This window comes from Salarias fasciatus, unplaced genomic scaffold (genome assembly GCF_902148845.1).
Source record: "Salarias fasciatus unplaced genomic scaffold, fSalaFa1.1, whole genome shotgun sequence".
Taxonomy (NCBI): Eukaryota; Metazoa; Chordata; class Actinopteri; order Blenniiformes; family Blenniidae; genus Salarias; species Salarias fasciatus.
Window position 1 is genome coordinate 21,370 of NW_021941383.1, and position 15,952 is coordinate 37,321.

General features: G+C 56.3%; 1 protein-coding gene across 1 annotated transcript in view; it reads left to right on the top strand.

Annotated features, from left to right (window-relative positions):
• Window positions 1-8,285, top strand: part of cdc42bpb (CDC42 binding protein kinase beta (DMPK-like)) — a 29,574-nt gene extending 21,289 nt beyond the window's left edge. The window contains exons 20-34 of the mRNA XM_030087370.1: window positions 337-442; window positions 1,044-1,180; window positions 1,283-1,422; window positions 1,528-1,609; window positions 1,971-2,187; window positions 2,267-2,329; window positions 3,551-3,792; window positions 3,866-4,250; window positions 4,373-4,470; window positions 4,560-4,644; window positions 4,797-4,914; window positions 6,123-6,240; window positions 6,910-7,018; window positions 7,181-7,260; window positions 7,351-8,285. Of these exons, the coding sequence (XP_029943230.1) occupies window positions 337-442; window positions 1,044-1,180; window positions 1,283-1,422; window positions 1,528-1,609; window positions 1,971-2,187; window positions 2,267-2,329; window positions 3,551-3,792; window positions 3,866-4,250; window positions 4,373-4,470; window positions 4,560-4,644; window positions 4,797-4,914; window positions 6,123-6,240; window positions 6,910-7,018; window positions 7,181-7,260; window positions 7,351-7,473 (2,103 nt within the window). The 3' untranslated portion in view covers window positions 7,474-8,285. The remainder of the gene's footprint in view (window positions 1-336; window positions 443-1,043; window positions 1,181-1,282; window positions 1,423-1,527; window positions 1,610-1,970; window positions 2,188-2,266; window positions 2,330-3,550; window positions 3,793-3,865; window positions 4,251-4,372; window positions 4,471-4,559; window positions 4,645-4,796; window positions 4,915-6,122; window positions 6,241-6,909; window positions 7,019-7,180; window positions 7,261-7,350) is intronic.
• The last annotated feature ends 7,667 nt before the right edge of the window (window positions 8,286-15,952 follow it).

A 15,952-nucleotide genomic window follows, 5' to 3' on the forward strand; every position in this document is an offset into this window, starting at 1 on the left:
CAGAACCAGGTCCAGAGGAGAACCTGCAGAACCAGGGTCAGAGGAGAACCTGCAGAACCAGGTCTAGAGGAGAACCTGCAGAACCAGGTCCACAGGAGAACCTGCAGAACCAGGGTCAGAGGAGAACCTGCAGAACCAGGTCTAGAGGAGAACCTGCAGAACCAGGTCTGGAGGAGAACCTGCAGAACCAGGTCCAGAGTAGGAGAAACTGTCCTCAGGCTGTCCTCAGGCTGTCCTCAGACTGTCCTCAGGCTGTCCTCAGGCTGTCCTCAGCCTGTCCTCAGGCTGTCCTCAGCCTGTCCTCAGCCTGTCCTCCTGTCTCCGGGTGTCTTTCAGCCTCGCTCTCACCAGCTCAGCATCCGGAGCTTCTCCAGTCCTGCTCAGTGTTTCCACTGCAGCTCTCTGATGGTCGGTCTGACCCGGCAGGGCTACGGCTGTGAGGGTGAGTGACCCGCTGCTACACCTGCTGCTGCTCCACCCTCTGCTGCTCCACCCACTGCTGCTCCACCCCCCGCTGCTCCACCCCCCGCTGCTCCACCCCCCGCTGCTCCACCCACTGCTGCTCCACCCCCTGCTGCTCCACCCCCTGCTGCTCCACCCCCCGCTGCTCCACCCACTGCTGCTCCACCCACTGCTGCTCCACCGCCCGCTGCTCCACCCACTGCTGCTCCACCCCCCGCTGCTCCACCCCCCGCTGCTCCACCCACTGCTGCTCCACCCACTGCTGCTCCACCCCCCGCTGCTCCACCCACTGCTGCTCCACCCACTGCTGCTCCACCCCCCGCTGCTCCACCCCCCGCTGTTCCACCCCCCGCTGCTCCACCCTCTGCTGCTACTCCTCTTCCTCCTCCTCTTCCTCCTCCTCCTCCTCCTCCTCCTCCTCCTCCTCCTCCTCCTCTTCCTCCTCCTCCTCCTCCTCTTCCTCCTCCTCCTCTTCCTCCTCCTCCTCCTCTTCCTCCTCCTCCTCCTCCTCTTCCTCCTCCTCTTCCTCCTCCTCTTCTTCCTCGCTGCAGTCCCTGACCTCTGTCCTTCTTCGTCCTCAGTCTGCTCCTTCGTCTGCCACGCCTCCTGCAGAGGCCACGCCCCCCCGGTCTGTCCAATCCCAGCAGAGCAGAGCAAGCGGCCGCAGGGCGTGGACGTCCAGAGGGGCATCGGGACGGCCTACCAGGGCTACGTCAGGGTGAGCCGTCCCCCACCCCGTCCCCGCTCCCTCCGCCCGTCCGTCCTCGTCTGTCCCCGTCCGTCCCCGTCCCCTCCCCTCTGATGGACTCTGTCCCCTCAGGTCCCGAAGCCCAGCGGAGTGAAGAAAGGCTGGCAGCGCGTCTTCGCCGTCGTCTCCGACTGTAAACTCTTCCTCTACGACGTCCCGGAGGGGAAGTCCTCCCAGCCGGGGGTGGTGGCCAGCCTGGTCCTGGACCTGAGGTAGACCGGGGCGGAACCACCACCAGGGGTGGGGGCAGGTGTCTCGTGGCCTGGGGCAGCTGTCTCGTGGCCTGGGGCAGTTGTCTCATGTGTCGTCTCTCTCAGGGACGAGGACTTGTCTGTCAGCTCGGTTTTGGCCTCTGACGTCATCCACGCCACCAGGAAGGACATTCCCTGCATCTTCAAGGTAGGACACCCCTGACCCCGCCCCTTCACCATGACCCCGCCCCTTCACCATGACCCCGCCCCTTCACTCTGGCCCCGCCCCTTCACCATGACCACATCCCTTCACTCTGGCCCCGCCCCTTCACTCTGGCCCCACCCCCTCACCATGACCATGCCCCTTCGTTCTGATCCGGCCCCGCCCCTGCACTCTGGTCCCGCCCCTTCACAATGACCTGACCCCGCCCCGCCCCTTCACTCTGGCCCCACCCCCTCACCATGACCACGCCCCTTCACAGTGGCCCCGCCCCTGCACTCTGGCCACGCCCCTTTGACCCCACCTCTCCCCCCTGGCCACGCCCCTCCCCCTCCCCTGCTGTCTGCAGGTCAGCCGGTCCCCGCCGCTGTCCCCCCTGGGTTCCGTGTCGCTGCTGGTTCTGGCGGAGAGCGAGCTGGAGAAGCGGCGCTGGGTCCGGGTCCTGGAGAGCCTGCAGAACCTCCTGACCCAGAACCGGCTGCGGAACCGGCAGGTCCACGTCATGCAGGAGGTGTACGACGCCTCGCTGCCGCTCATCAAGAGCACGCTGTCCGCCGCCGTGCCGGGTCAGTACCGGAACCAGAGGAACCAGAGGAACCAGAGGAACCACCGGAACCGCCTCCTGACCGCTGTGTCTCTCTGCAGATCGAGAACGGGTCGTCATGGGAACCGAGGACGGGCTGTTCGTGGTGGAGCTGAGCAGAGACGGTGACGCACCGACACGCTGACGGGTTCTGCTGACGGGTTCTGCTGACGGGTTCTACTGACGGGGTTCTGCTGACGGGTTCTATTGACGGGTTCTGCTGACGGGTTCTATTGACGGGTTCTGCTGACGGGTTCTATTGACGGGTTCTGCTGACGGGTTCTGCTGACGGGGTTCTGCTGACGGGTTCTGCTGATGGGTTCTATTGATGGGGTTCTGCTGACAGGGTTCTGCTGATGGGTTCTATTGACGGGTTCTGCTGACGGGTTCTGCTGACGGGGTTCTGCTGACAGGGTTCTGCTGATGGGCTTCTATTGACGGGTTCTGCTGACGGGTTCTATTGACGGGTTCTGCTGACGGGTTCTACTGACGGGTTCTGCTGACGGGTTCTGCTGACGGGGTTCTCCTGAGAGGGTTCTATTGACGGGGTTCTGCTGACGGGTTCTGCTGACAAGGTTCTGCTGACGGGGTTCTCCTGAGAGGGTTCTAGTGACGGGGTTCTCCTGAGAGGGTTCTAGTGACGGGGTTAGCTGCAGTGTGTGGTTCCACAGTTTCATTTCAATCAGTTCTACATGTTCCTCATGGTGAAAAGTATTTTCTCTGAAGAACCAGAAGAACCAGAAGAACCGGACTCCGAGACGTTCTGCAGACTAATTTAATGTGGGAGTTGAAGGAGAAGTTCTGGTCCAGAGTTCCTTCAGGTTCCTGTCTGTGGTTCTGGTTCTGGTTCTGGTCCAGATTTTACTTGCAGAACAGAACGTGTCCCTGAAGCAACACGTTCCATCTGAAGATGAAGGTTCTGTCCCGGAGTTCTGGAATACCACTCATACGTTCCGGGTTTGTCGTGGTCTGCGTGAACCTGGTCCTGTGCCCGGGTTCAGGAGGTTCCATGCGGTTCTGTGAGGTTCTGTGCGGTTCCCTCTGCTGCTGGCCGTATGGAACATGCTGTTAACACACAAACAGGACTGAGCGGAACGTTCTGGTCTGGAGCGGCGGAGAACCCAAAGTCCAGACCGCTCAGGGTCGACGGGGTCCCGGGTTCTCCGAGCGCCGACCTTTGGTTGCAGAAGGTTCTAGCTGGTCCTGCTGGGTCCAGCTGGATTTCAGTCGGTTCTTTTGGTTTCAGTTGGTTCTCAGTTGGTTCCAGTCGGGTCCACTTGGCTCCGCCGGTTCCGCCGGTTCTGCCGGTTCTGCCGATCCCGGTCCTGACGGTTCTCTCCCTGCAGTGATCGTCCGGGCCGTGGACTGTAAGAAGGTCCACCAGGTGGAGCTGGTCCCCCAGGAGCAGATGGTGGTCCTGCTGTGCGGCCGGACCCGGCAGGTCCACCTCCACCCGTGGGCGGTGCTGGAGGGGGCGGAGCCAGCCTTCGACGTCAAGCTGCCCGACACCAAGGGCTGCACGGCGCTGGCGGCGGGGGCGCTGCGGCCCGGCGGCCCCGCCTGCCTGCTGGCCGCCGTCAAGCGCCAGGTCAGGACCCGGCCCGGCTCTGCTCCCGGTCCCGCTCCGGGTTCTCCCCCCTGACGGTCCGGTTCTCCCCCAGGTCCAGTGCTACGAGATCTCGCGGGCCAAGCCGCACCAGCGGAAGCTGTGGGAGGTGCAGGCGCCGGGCCCGGTGCAGTGGATGGGCCTGGTCCGGGACCGGCTGGGTCTGGGGTACCCGTCCGGGTTCGCCCTGCTGGGCCTGCAGGGGGAGACGTCCCCCGTCAGCCTGGTCAGTCCCGGGGACGCCTCGCTGGCCTTCCTGGCCCAGCAGCCGCTGGACGCCCTGCACGCCGCCGAGGTCGGGTCCGGGACCGGGTCCGGGACCGGGTCCGGGACCGGGGAGCTGCTGCTCTGCTTCAGCCAGCTGGGACTCTACGTGGACGGACAAGGACGGCGCTCCCGGTCCCAGGAGCTGATGTGGCCCTCAACTCCGCTGGCCTGCTGTAGGTCCAACACTGTCTGTCCCCTGTCCCTGTCCCTGTCCCCGTCTCCGTCTCTTGTCTCCTGTCTCTGTCTCCTGTCCTCCAGGCTCTCACTCGTCCTCTGTCTGTCTCCTGTCCTCCAGGTTCTAACTCGTCCCACCTGACGGTCTACAGTGAGTACGGGTTGGACGTCTTTGATATTCAGACTTCTGATTGGGTCCAGACTGTCCCACTTCGTAAGGTAACCAATCAGCAAGAGGCATTCCTCAGAGGAGCCAATCCCAGTGCAGGAAAGTGTCAAGGTGTCTCTGTCCCTGTCCCTGTCCTCAGGTCCGTCCTCTGAATGTTGAAGGGACGTTAAACCTCCTGAGTTCAGAACCTCCTCGTCTCGTCTACTTCAGCAGCAGCTGCTCAGGTACCGGCTCCGTGTCCGTCCCCCACGTCCCCTGGTCCTATCTCTCCCTGTGTCCGTCTCCTGCGTCCATGCTGTCTGTTTTGTCTGTCCCCTGTTTCTTTATTGTGTGTGTGTGTGTGTGTGTGTGTGTGTGTGTGTGTGTGTGTCCACAGATGGGGACCTCAACATCCCTGAGACGAGTGACCACAGCAGGAAGTTGATGGTTCGAACCCGGAGTAAGAGGAAGTTTCTCTTTAAGGTTCCTGAAGAAGAACGACTCCAGCAGCGGAGGTGAGTCAGCAAAACACACCCCGAGTCAGCAGAACACCCCATGACTCAGCAAAACACACCATGAGTCAGCAGAACACACCACGAGTCAGCAGAACACACCATGAGTCAGCAAAACACACCATGACTCAGCAGAACACCCCATGACTCAGCAAAACACACCATGAGTCAGCAGAACACACCACGAGTCAGCAGAACACACCATGAGTCAGCAAAACACACCATGACTCAGCAGAACACACCATGACTCAGCAAAACACACGAGTCAGCAGAACACCCCATGACTCAGCAAAACACACCATGAGTCAGCAGAACACACCACGAGTCAGCAGAACACACCATGAGTCAGCAAAACACACCATGAGTCAGCAGAACACACCACGAGTCAGCAGAACACACCATGAGTCAGCAAAACACACCATGACTCAGCAGAACACCCCATGACTCAGCAAAACACACCATGAGTCAGCAGAACACACCACGAGTCAGCAGAACACACCATGAGTCAGCAAAACACACCATGACTCAGCAGAACACACCATGACTCAGCAAAACACACGAGTCAGCAAAACACACCGTGAGTCAGCAAAACACACCATGAGTCAGCAAAACACACCATGAGACAGCAAAACACACCATGACTCAGCAAAACACACCACGAGTCAGCGAAACACACCATGAGTCAGCAAAACACACCATGAGTCAGCAAAACACACCATGAGTCAGCAAAACACACCATGACTCAGCAGAACACACCATGACTCAGCAAAACACACGAGTCAGCGAAACACACCATGAGTCAGCAAAACAGACCATGAGACAGCAAAACACACCGTGAGTCAGCAAAACACACCATGAGTCAGCAAAACACACCATGAGTCAGCAAAACACACACCATGAGTCAGCAAAACACACCATGATTCAGCAGAACACACCGTGAGACAGCAGAACACATCATGACTCAGCAAAACACACCATGAGTCAGCAAAACACACCATGAGTCAGCAAAACACACCATGAGTCAGCAAAACACACCGTGAGTCAGCAAAACACACCATGAGTCAGCAAAACACATCATGACTCAGCAAAACACACCATGAGTCAGCAAAACACACCATGAGTCAGCAGAACACACCACGAGTCAGCAGAACACACCATGAGTCAGCAAAACACAGCCCATTTAGCTGTGTTTGACGCTCTCGTCCCCCCAGGGAGATGCTCAGGGATCCGGAGCTCAGATCTAAGATGATTTCTAATCCGATCAACTTCAACCACGTGGCTCACATGGGACCAGGAGACGGCATGCAGGTCCTGATGGACCTCCCCCTGGTAACTGCTCCTCCTCCTCCTCCGCCTCCTCTTCCTCCTCTTCCTCCTCCTCTCCTCCTCTTCTCCTCCTCCTCCACCGAGGCCTCTGTCCATCACAGTGACTCCTCTTTTCTCCTCCCTCCCTTGTTCCATTCTCCTCCTCCTCTCCCTGCACCTCTTCCTCCTCCTCCTCCTCCTCCTCCTCCTCGGTGTGAAGGTTTGTGATGCCGCCTCCTCCTCCTCCTCCTCTTCCTCCCGACACGCCCTCATTTCTCCTCCCTCCAACTTTGAGCACATCTATCACATGACCTCGGCGTCGGCCGGCGCTTTCTTGCAGAAAGACGCCTCCTTCTCCTCCTCCTCCTCCTGCTCCTCCTCCCAGCAGAGCCTCCTGCAGCCTTCCTCCTCCTGCTCCTCCCCCTCTGCATCTTCTCTGGGAAGGGTAGGCCGCTCCTCTTCCTCCTCCTCTTCCTCCTCCTCCTCCCCTTCCTCCTCCTTCCTCTTCCTCTTCCTCCTCTTCCTCTTCCTCCTCCTTCCTCTTCCTCCTCCTTCCTCTTCCTCCTCTTCCTCCTCCTCCTCAGTTCCCTGTTGTGAAATAAATCAACCAATCAGAGCGAGCCTGTGACTTCCTGTCATCACCAAAGGCGTGTGTGTGTGTGTGTGTGTGTGTGTGTGTGTGTGTGTGTGCAGAGTGTGATGTCTTCCTCTCAGGAGGACCCGGTTAAAGATAAGCCCCGCCCACTGTCCATTGTCTCTCGACAGCAGAGGAGCAGGACCAACATGTCCCGCACAACGTCAGGTGAGAGACACACTGAGGGACACACTGAGGGACACACTGAGGGACACACTGAGGGACACACACTGAGAGACACACTGAGAGACACACTGAGGGACACACTGAGGGACACAGAGGACAGAGGACAGACAGGTGTGTGTGACTCTGGTGTTTGATGTGTCTCAGATTTTGTGGGCGGGGCTTCAGTCCGCAGCCTGGGTGATCCAGACCAGGACCAGGACCAGGAGCAGGACCTGGACCGAGAGGTATCTGTCCCTCACCCTGAGAAAGCCGTCTCTGAGTCCAGAGTGTCCGTCTCCTGATGGACGTGTCTTCTGTCTCTTGTCTTCTCTCAGCCGGACTCCGACTCCACCAAACAGTCCACCGCCTCCAACAGCTCCAGCAGCCCCCCCAGTCCCAACTCCCCCCCCCCACCGGGGCCAGCTGGACCCGGAGCCCTGACCCCCCACCGGCCCTGACCCCCCGCCGGGGCCAGCTGGACCCGGAGCCCTGACCCCCCACCGGGGCCAGCTGGACCCGGAGCCCTGACCCCCCACCGGGCCCTGACCCCCCGCCGGGGCCAGCTGGACCCGGAGCCCTGACCCTGACCCCCCGCCGGGGCCAGCTGGACCCGGAGCCCTGACCCCCCAGCGGGGCCAGCTGGACCCGGAGCCCTGACCCCCCACCGGGCCAGCTGGACCCGGAGCCCTGACCCCCCACCGGGGCCAGCTGGACCCCCCCCCACCCCTGTGTGAGTGTGTGTGTGTGTGTGTGTGTGTGGGTGTGTGGGTGTGTGGGTGTGTGGGTGGGAGTGTGTGTGTGTGTGTGTGTGTGTGTGTGTGTGTGTGTGTGTGTGTGTGTGTGTGTGTGTGTGTGTGTGTGTGTGTTTTAGAGGGAGTGTGTGTGTGGGGGGTGTCCTCCTTCACCCCTTCCGCTGCTTTTAGCTCTGCCCTTGGTTTTAGCCCCGCCCCTGATTTTAGCTCCGCCCCTGGTTTTGGCCCCGCCCTGGTTTTGGCCCCGCCCCCTCCTGCCCGCTGGGACCAGGCGTCGACAGGACGTCTCACTCTGATGGAAAAACACTGAAACTTTCTGATGTTGATAAAGTTGCACATTTAACTGTTCTGTAGGTGAAACTGTCTTTGACTCTGTGTCTGATGACCCCCAATGACCCCCCCATGACCCCCCATGACCCCCGCCCCCCCGGCCGGGGGGTCACACTGGAACACTACTGCTTCGTCACGGTTTGAGGATCTTTGTAACTTAAAAAGACAAAATAACAATAAAGCTTCCTGAAGCAGCACCGAGTCTCTTATTCTGACCTCTGACCCCACAGTCCAGCCAAGGCCCCTGACCTCTGACCCCACAGTCCAGCCAAGGCCCCTGACCTCTGACCCCACAGTCCAGCCACGGCCCCTGACCTCTGACCCCACAGTCCAGCCACGGCCCCTGACCTCTGACCCCCACAGTCCAGGAAAAACCTCTGACCTCTGACCTCTGCAGAGGGACACACTGCTTCACTTCCCTCTCAGCATCCTGGTCCAACTGACCCCGTCTGACCAATCAGGACTCCAGCTCCTCACAGAACCCAGGAGACCAGACCCTCCTCCCCCTCCAGACCCTCCTCCCCCTCCAGACCCTCCTCCCCCTCCAGACCCTCCTCCCCCTCCAGACCCTCCTCTTCCTCCAGACCCTCCTCTTCCTCCAGACCCTCCTCCCCCTCCAGACCCTCCTCTTCCTCCAGACCCTCCTCCCCCTCCAGACCCTCCTCTTCCTCCAGACCCTCCTCTTCCTCCAGACCCTCCTCCCCTTCCAGACCCTCCTCCCCCTCCAGACCCTCCTCTTCCTCCAGACCCTCCTCCCCCTCCAGACCCTCCTCTTCCTCCAGACCCTCCTCTTCCTCCAGACCCTCCTCCCCCTCCAGACCCTCCTCTTCCTCCAGACCCTCCTCCCCTTCCAGACCCTCCTCCCCCTCCAGACCCTCCTCTTCCTCCAGACCCTCCTCTTCCTCCAGACCCTCCTCCCCTTCCAGACCCTCCTCCCCCTCCAGACCCTCCTCTTCCTCCAGACCCTCCTCTTCCTCCAGACCCTCCTCTTCCTCCAGACCCTCCTCTTCCTCCAGACCCTCCTCCCCTTCCAGCCCTCCTCCCCCTCCCGACCCTCCTCTTCCTCCAGACCCTCCTCCCCCTCCAGACCCTCCTCTTCCTCCAGACCCTCCTCTTCCTCCAGACCCTCCTCCCCTTCCAGACCCTCCTCCCCCTCCAGACCCTCCTCTTCCTCCAGACCCTCCTCTTCCTCCAGACCCTCCTCTTCCTCCAGACCCTCCTCCCCTTCCAGACCCTCCTCCCCCTCCAGACCCTCCTCTTCCTCCAGACCCTCCTCCCCTTCCAGACCCTCCTCCCCCTCCAGACCCTCCTCCCCCTCCAGACCCTCCTCTTCCTCCAGACCCTCCTCTTCCTCCAGACCCTCCTCTTCCTCCAGACCCTCCTCCCCCTCCAGACCCTCCTCTTCCTCCAGACCCTCCTCTTCCTCCAGACCCTCCTCTTCCTCCAGACCCTCCTCTTCCTCCAGACCCTCCTCCCCTTCCAGACCCTCCTCCCCCTCCAGACCCTCCTCCCCCTCCAGACCCTCCTCTTCCTCCAGACCCTCCTCTTCCTCCAGACCCTCCTCCCCCTCCAGACCCTCCTCTTCCTCCAGACCCTCCTCTTCCTCCAGACCCTCCTCTTCCTCCAGCCTCTGGACAGACGGATCCGGTCAGGTTCTTGTCTCCAGACTCTGGGACCACCTGTCCCTCTGTCGGAGTGGCTGGGGACGTCTCCAACAACAACTTTTGACGAGTACTTTCAATGAAGACTCAAGAAGTCCAGTGAGGACCGTCTCCAGTGAGGACCGTCTCCAGTGAGGACCGTCTCCAGTGAGGACCGTCTCCAGTGAGGACCGTCTCCAGTGAGGACCGTGTCCAGTGAGGACCGTCTCCAGTGAGGACCGTCTCCAGTGAGGACCGTCTCCAGTGAGGACCGTCTCCAGTGAGGACCGTCTCCAGTGAGGACCGTCTCCAGTGAGGACTGTCTCCAGTGAGGACCGTCTCCAGTGAGGACTGTCTCCAGTGAGGACTGTGTCCAATCAGGACCGTCTCCAGTGTTTTGCCAAAGTTCTCCGATCCAGGACCCGGAATGATTTGAAATATTTTGATCCAGCATTATTTTAGACCGAGACGTCCAGTCCTGGTCTGGAGGACCACCAGTCTTATGTCCCAGAGGACCACCAGTCCCAGTTCTGGTCCTGCTCCAGCAGACCTGGACCGGTTCACTTCTTGTCTTGTCTTTGTTGCAGCTTCGCTGAGTTTTAGAATAAAAGCAGAGGTGAGTGTGGAGAGTTTTACTGTGACGGTTCTCCGGTGTTCTGCGGTTCCGTCTGTTTATGACCAGGTCATCCAGTTCTTCATTAACAGAACATCCATCCGTCTTCCACCGCTGATCCGGGACCAGGTCCCGGGGACACCCGTCTCAGCAGAGATGCCCAAACGTCCTGTTCCCGCACTTTCTGTCTCCAGACTTCCTGTCTCCAGACTCTTCCTGTCTCCAGACTCTTCCTGTCTCCAGACTCTTCCTGTCTCCAGACTCTTCCTGTCTCCAGACTCTTCCTGGAGGATCCCGAGGCATTCCCAGTCCAGCCCAGAGACATAGTCCCTCCAGAGTGTCCTGGTCTTCCCCGGGTCCTCCTCCCGGTGGGACATGTCCAGATGTCCTCCCAGGGAGGCTCCAGGAGGTTCCGTCCTGAAGAGGAGCCGAGACTCACTGCTCCTCTCCATGTGGAGCAGCGGCTCTACTCCCAGCTCCTCCCTGGTGACGTAGCTCCTCCCCCTGGTGACGTAGCTCCTCCCAGGTGATGTAGCTCCTCCCTGGTGACGTAGCTCCTCCCTGGTGACGTAGCTCCTCCCTGGTGACGTATCTCCTCCCCCTGGTGACGTAGCTCCTCCCAGGTGATGTAGCTCCTCCCCCTGGTGACATAGCTCCTCCCCCTGGTGACGTAGCTCCTCCCTGGTGATGTAGCTCCTCCCCCTGGTGGCGTAGCTCCTCCCAGGTGATGTAGCTCCTCCCCCTGGTGACGTAGCTCCTCCCTGGTGACGTAGCTCCTCCCTGGTGACGTAGCTCCTCCCCCTGGTGGCGTAGCTCCTCCCAGGTGATGTAGCTCCTCCCCCTGGTGACGTAGCTCCTCCCAGGTGATGTAGCTCCTCCCCCTGGTGACGTAGCTCCTCCCAGGTGATGTAGCTCCTCCCTGGTGACGTAGCTCCTCCCCCTGGTGGCGTAGCTCCTCCCAGGTGACGTATCTCCTCCCCCAGGTGACGTAGCTCCTCCCAGGTGATGTAGCTCCTCCCTGGTGACGTATCTCCTCCCCCTGGTGACGTAGCTCCTCCCCCTGGTGACGTAGCTCCTCCCAGGTGACGTAGCTCCTCCCCCTGGTGACGTAGCTCCTCCCAGGTGACGTAGCTCCTCCCCCTGGTGACGTAGGTTCACATGTCGTTGCTTTTCCCTGGTTCCACTCCCCCCCTCCGAGCTCCTGTTCCATGATTTGACGTTTCCGCGGGAGCCGGGAACCTCTCGGTCTGTGTAGCACTTCTTTTTTGTTTGCATGTGCTTCTTGGACCCGTGTCCTCATTTCTTCTTCATTCACCTCCTTCATCGTCTTCTGTTTCTTCTTCTTCTTTCACGTTGTCTCCTCCTTTCCTCCGCCTCCTCGTGTCTTGCCGCTCTCTTCATTTCCGTGCGCTCCCGTAGCAGTCATCATGTGTTTCGGCTTCCGGTTTGTTCATATTCCCCTGTTCCTGAAACTTTCCCTGTATTTTCACCACTGGCGCCATCTTGTGGCCCTCAGCGGGATCATCAGGAGGCGAGTCAGATGGAGGTCTCGCCAGACCCTCCTGCTTCTCCTTCCTCCCTGTCGAGCTCCCAGCTGTCTCTCATCACTCCACAGGGCTCCTGTTTGGCCTCGCCCTCCAGGACGCTTGCAGCAACGCATTCATAAACGACAACGCTTCTTCACATCTTTCCCTCTGTTGGAGCCTGTTGATCAAATTATTATTATTTAAATGACGATGATGATGAGTCTGAATCTGAAGTCATGGCGCTATTCTTTGTTCTGATTGGTTGCTAAAAACCACTCACCTGCCTCCTCCTCCGGGCTGCCGGCCCTCTCCAGTAATTAAGAGAGAGGGATCAGCTGTTTTGGCCAGGTGATGCCCTTTGTGTGGAAGGAGTGAGGAGTAACAGTTTTTTCAACCACTCTAAACACATTATTTATATATTTTCTTTGGAAAGTCGACCACGGAGAGCCGATATGATTTTGGTTGGAAATAAATATAATCTCTTTTGACATATAGATCTCCGCGAGTGCTTTTTGTTTAAGTGAGTCACAAACCTCCTCCATGAAGACGAGACAACTCTTTTGACGTCTTTTTCCAAGACTACAAGGGCCGTATCAAGTTGAAAAAACTCCACTAAAGACTCGGAGGAAACGGGGAACGTGGGCGAGTTTGGATTATCGCTCATCAGGAACAAGAAACAACCGGCAGGTCGTGAGTAAAGTCAGCTGATCGAATTTATGAATGGATGCGCTGCTGCGCGCTAAAGAAGCCGATCAAGACAGCGGAAAGCAAAGTTGCGAATGACGGATTGTGGACACGGACTGCTCGATGCCGGATGTTTGAGATCTGAAGGACTTTAAGGATATTGAAGGAAACCGTGTGGTGATTGCAGTGATGTTCGGCACGGAAGAGACCGCAGCTGAGGCGGAGGAGACGTTGAGAGCGCGCATTGCGTCACGTCGAGCCAAGCTGGGCGCGTGCACGAGGAAACTGAACGAAATAAAGGCTTTGATGACTGACGATGGAAATTTGGATAAAGTAAATGACATGTTTAAAATGTTTGAAAGAGCTGTGGAAGAGTTCAAAGGTGCTCATAGGTCTGTGCAAGAACTCTTATCAGAAGAGGAAAGTGGAAATGATTTCGTTGACTGGTATGAACCCAGAATAACTAACCTGGATTATTTTAAGAAAGATGTTGAAACATGGAAAGAGAAAATTGCACAATCTCGAGTTAAACCTTCTGACAGCATATCGAATGTGTCTCTAAAATCAAAGTCCACCTCCACTGGATCAAGAACCTCCAGCTCGTCCTCAGTCTCCTTGGAGTTAAAAAAGGCCAAAGCCGAACAAGCTGCTGCGCTGAAAGAAAAGCACAATTTACAACTAGAAGAAACGATACTGAAAATCAAGATGGAGCAAATGGAGCTGGAGGCAGATCTTGCAGCATCAACTGCTAAAATAAAAGTCCTTCAGTGTGTGGATACTGCTCAGGAGGGCGATGGTATGGATGCATACTATGACTCTCACCATCAACCTGAAATTGTGGAAAGCAACGTGGAATCAGCACCTGCTAGGGTCACCAACACACAAGATGATCCAAATGGACCTCAGAACCGGACTAGAACTGTGGATCCCCCTCAGACTAGACGCCGTGCTGTACAAGTTGACATGAATACGGTTGTCGATACTGCACACGATAGCATGAATACAATTATTCAAAGACAAAGTGACATTGCGGAGCTTATTGTTTCACAGCAAAAGCTGTCTTTGTTACCTGCCAGAGAGATCTCTGTGTTTGATGGCAATCCACTGGAATATCAGTCTTTTGTTCATGCGTTTGAACATTTAATCGAAGACAAGACTAAAAACAATCAAGACAGACTTTACTATCTTGAGCAATTTACTTCAGGTTTGCCAAGAGACCTGATCCGTAGCTGTTTACATATGGAGGCCAGTAGGGGCTATAAAGAAGCAAGACATCTCTTAAAAGAACATTTCGGGAATGAAATGAAAATATCTGATGCTTACCTGGAAAAAGTTTTGAACTGGACAGCCATTAAGGCTGAAGATGGAAAAATGTTGCAGGAATATGCCCTGTATTTGAGAGGTTGTTGCAATGTCATGCAGGATTTACAGTATTTGGAAGAACTTGATATCCTGTCCAACTTAAGACTCATGGCTTCAAAACTACCCTATAAACTGAGGGAAAGACGGCGATCCACGGCTTATGAGATACAACAACAGACTGGCAGGAGAGTCGGATTTCAGCACTTCGTGGAGTTTGTGGAAAGAAATGCTAAGATGCTTATGGATCCATTGTTTGGAGATATTCAAGACCAAGTGACAACTAAGAAGTCTTTTCCAAGAAGCAAGATGGAACAAAAATCACTGAGAAACAAAAACAGCAGTTTTGCTATATCAGTTGGAGTGAATACTGAGATGTTAGGGAGCACCGCAAAACCTTCATTAGTTCCACAACAGCATCAATCTGCACTCAATGCTGTCATTTCTGCATGTGGATTCTGCGAGGGGAAACATGCTCTAGTTGACTGCTCACAATTCAAGAAGCGGCCACATGACGAAAGGGTTGAATTTTTGAGAAATCGGGGTTATTGTTTTGGTTGTCTACTGAGAGGTCTTGTCAGCAAAAACTGTAAACGCCGTTTAACATGTCCAGTTTGTCAGATGAAGCATCCTACTATTCTTCATATTGTTAAAAGATCTAGGCAGGAAAATCAGTCAAAACCTACCACTGATACAGAAGAGACACCCATAAGTAGCGCTCTTGTGTCAGCAGGGGGCGCAACTGGGGCCGGAAAAGACTGTGCACTTGCCATTATCCCAGTCAGAGTGAAGGTGGCAAAAGGAAGCAAGTATGTCCAGACATACGCTTTCCTGGATCCAGGAAGTACGGCTACATTCTGCACTGAAAACCTCATGAACCAACTGAATGTAAAGGGGCGCAAAACTGAGATCCTCTTGCGAACAATGGGGCAGGAAACTCTTACAGGGACCTATGACGTCAAAGGACTGGAGGTGGGAGATTTAGAGGGAAAGATGTATCTAAATCTGCCAAAGGTTTACACCCAAAATAAAATCCCGGTGTCAAAAGAAAACATCATCACACACGCTGATTTGAGACGGTGGCCTCATCTCAGTGGCATCCAGCTGAAGGAAATTGAAGCAGACGTTGAGCTCCTCATTGGGACTGATGTTCCACGGGCATTGGAGCCCTGGAATGTGATCAACAGTCAGGGAAATGGGCCTTATGCAGTCCAAACCTTATTGGGATGGGTGGTGACTGGACCACTTGGTGTTGATGGTACTGATGGACATGAAGGACCCATTGCAGTTTCTACGAATAGGATCTCAGTGGTGGAGCTGAAGGATCTCCTCATCAAACAGTATAATCAGGACGTCTCTGAGAACATGTATGAGGAGAAAAATGAAATGTCAGTTGAAGATAAACAGTTTATGAACATAGCTTCCACCTCGGTATCCCTTCAAAATGGCCACTATCATCTGCCGCTGCCCATCCGGGACAAATACAAGGTTATGCCGGAGAACTACGGACCGGTTAGAGAACGCACATTGCTCCTTCAGAAAAAATTCAGGAAGGACAAAGCGTATGCTGAGGAGTATACAAAGTTCATGGAGGACATTCTGAAGAAGGGGTATGCAGAACAGGTTCCATCTCAGCAGCTTAATAGGAAAGATGGACATGTGTGGTACATCCCCCATCACGGGGTTTACCACAAACGAAAACACAAACTGAGAGTGGTGTTTGACTGCACGTCTTCGTTCAAGGGAACATCCCTAAACAAGGAGCTCCTCCAAGGACCAGATTTAACAAACACACTTATAGGAGTCCTCCTAAGGTTTCGTCAGGAGAACATCGCAGTCATGGCAGACATTGAAGCGATGTTTTATCAAGTTCGTGTTGACGAGAGGGACAGAGACCTTCTGAGGTTTTTATGGTGGCCACAAGGTGATATCAGCAAACCACTGGAGGTTTACAGGATGAAAGTCCACCTGTTTGGAGCTGCATCATTTTGCCCTGCATCAAACTGCCAATGACAACCGAGAGCATTACTCGG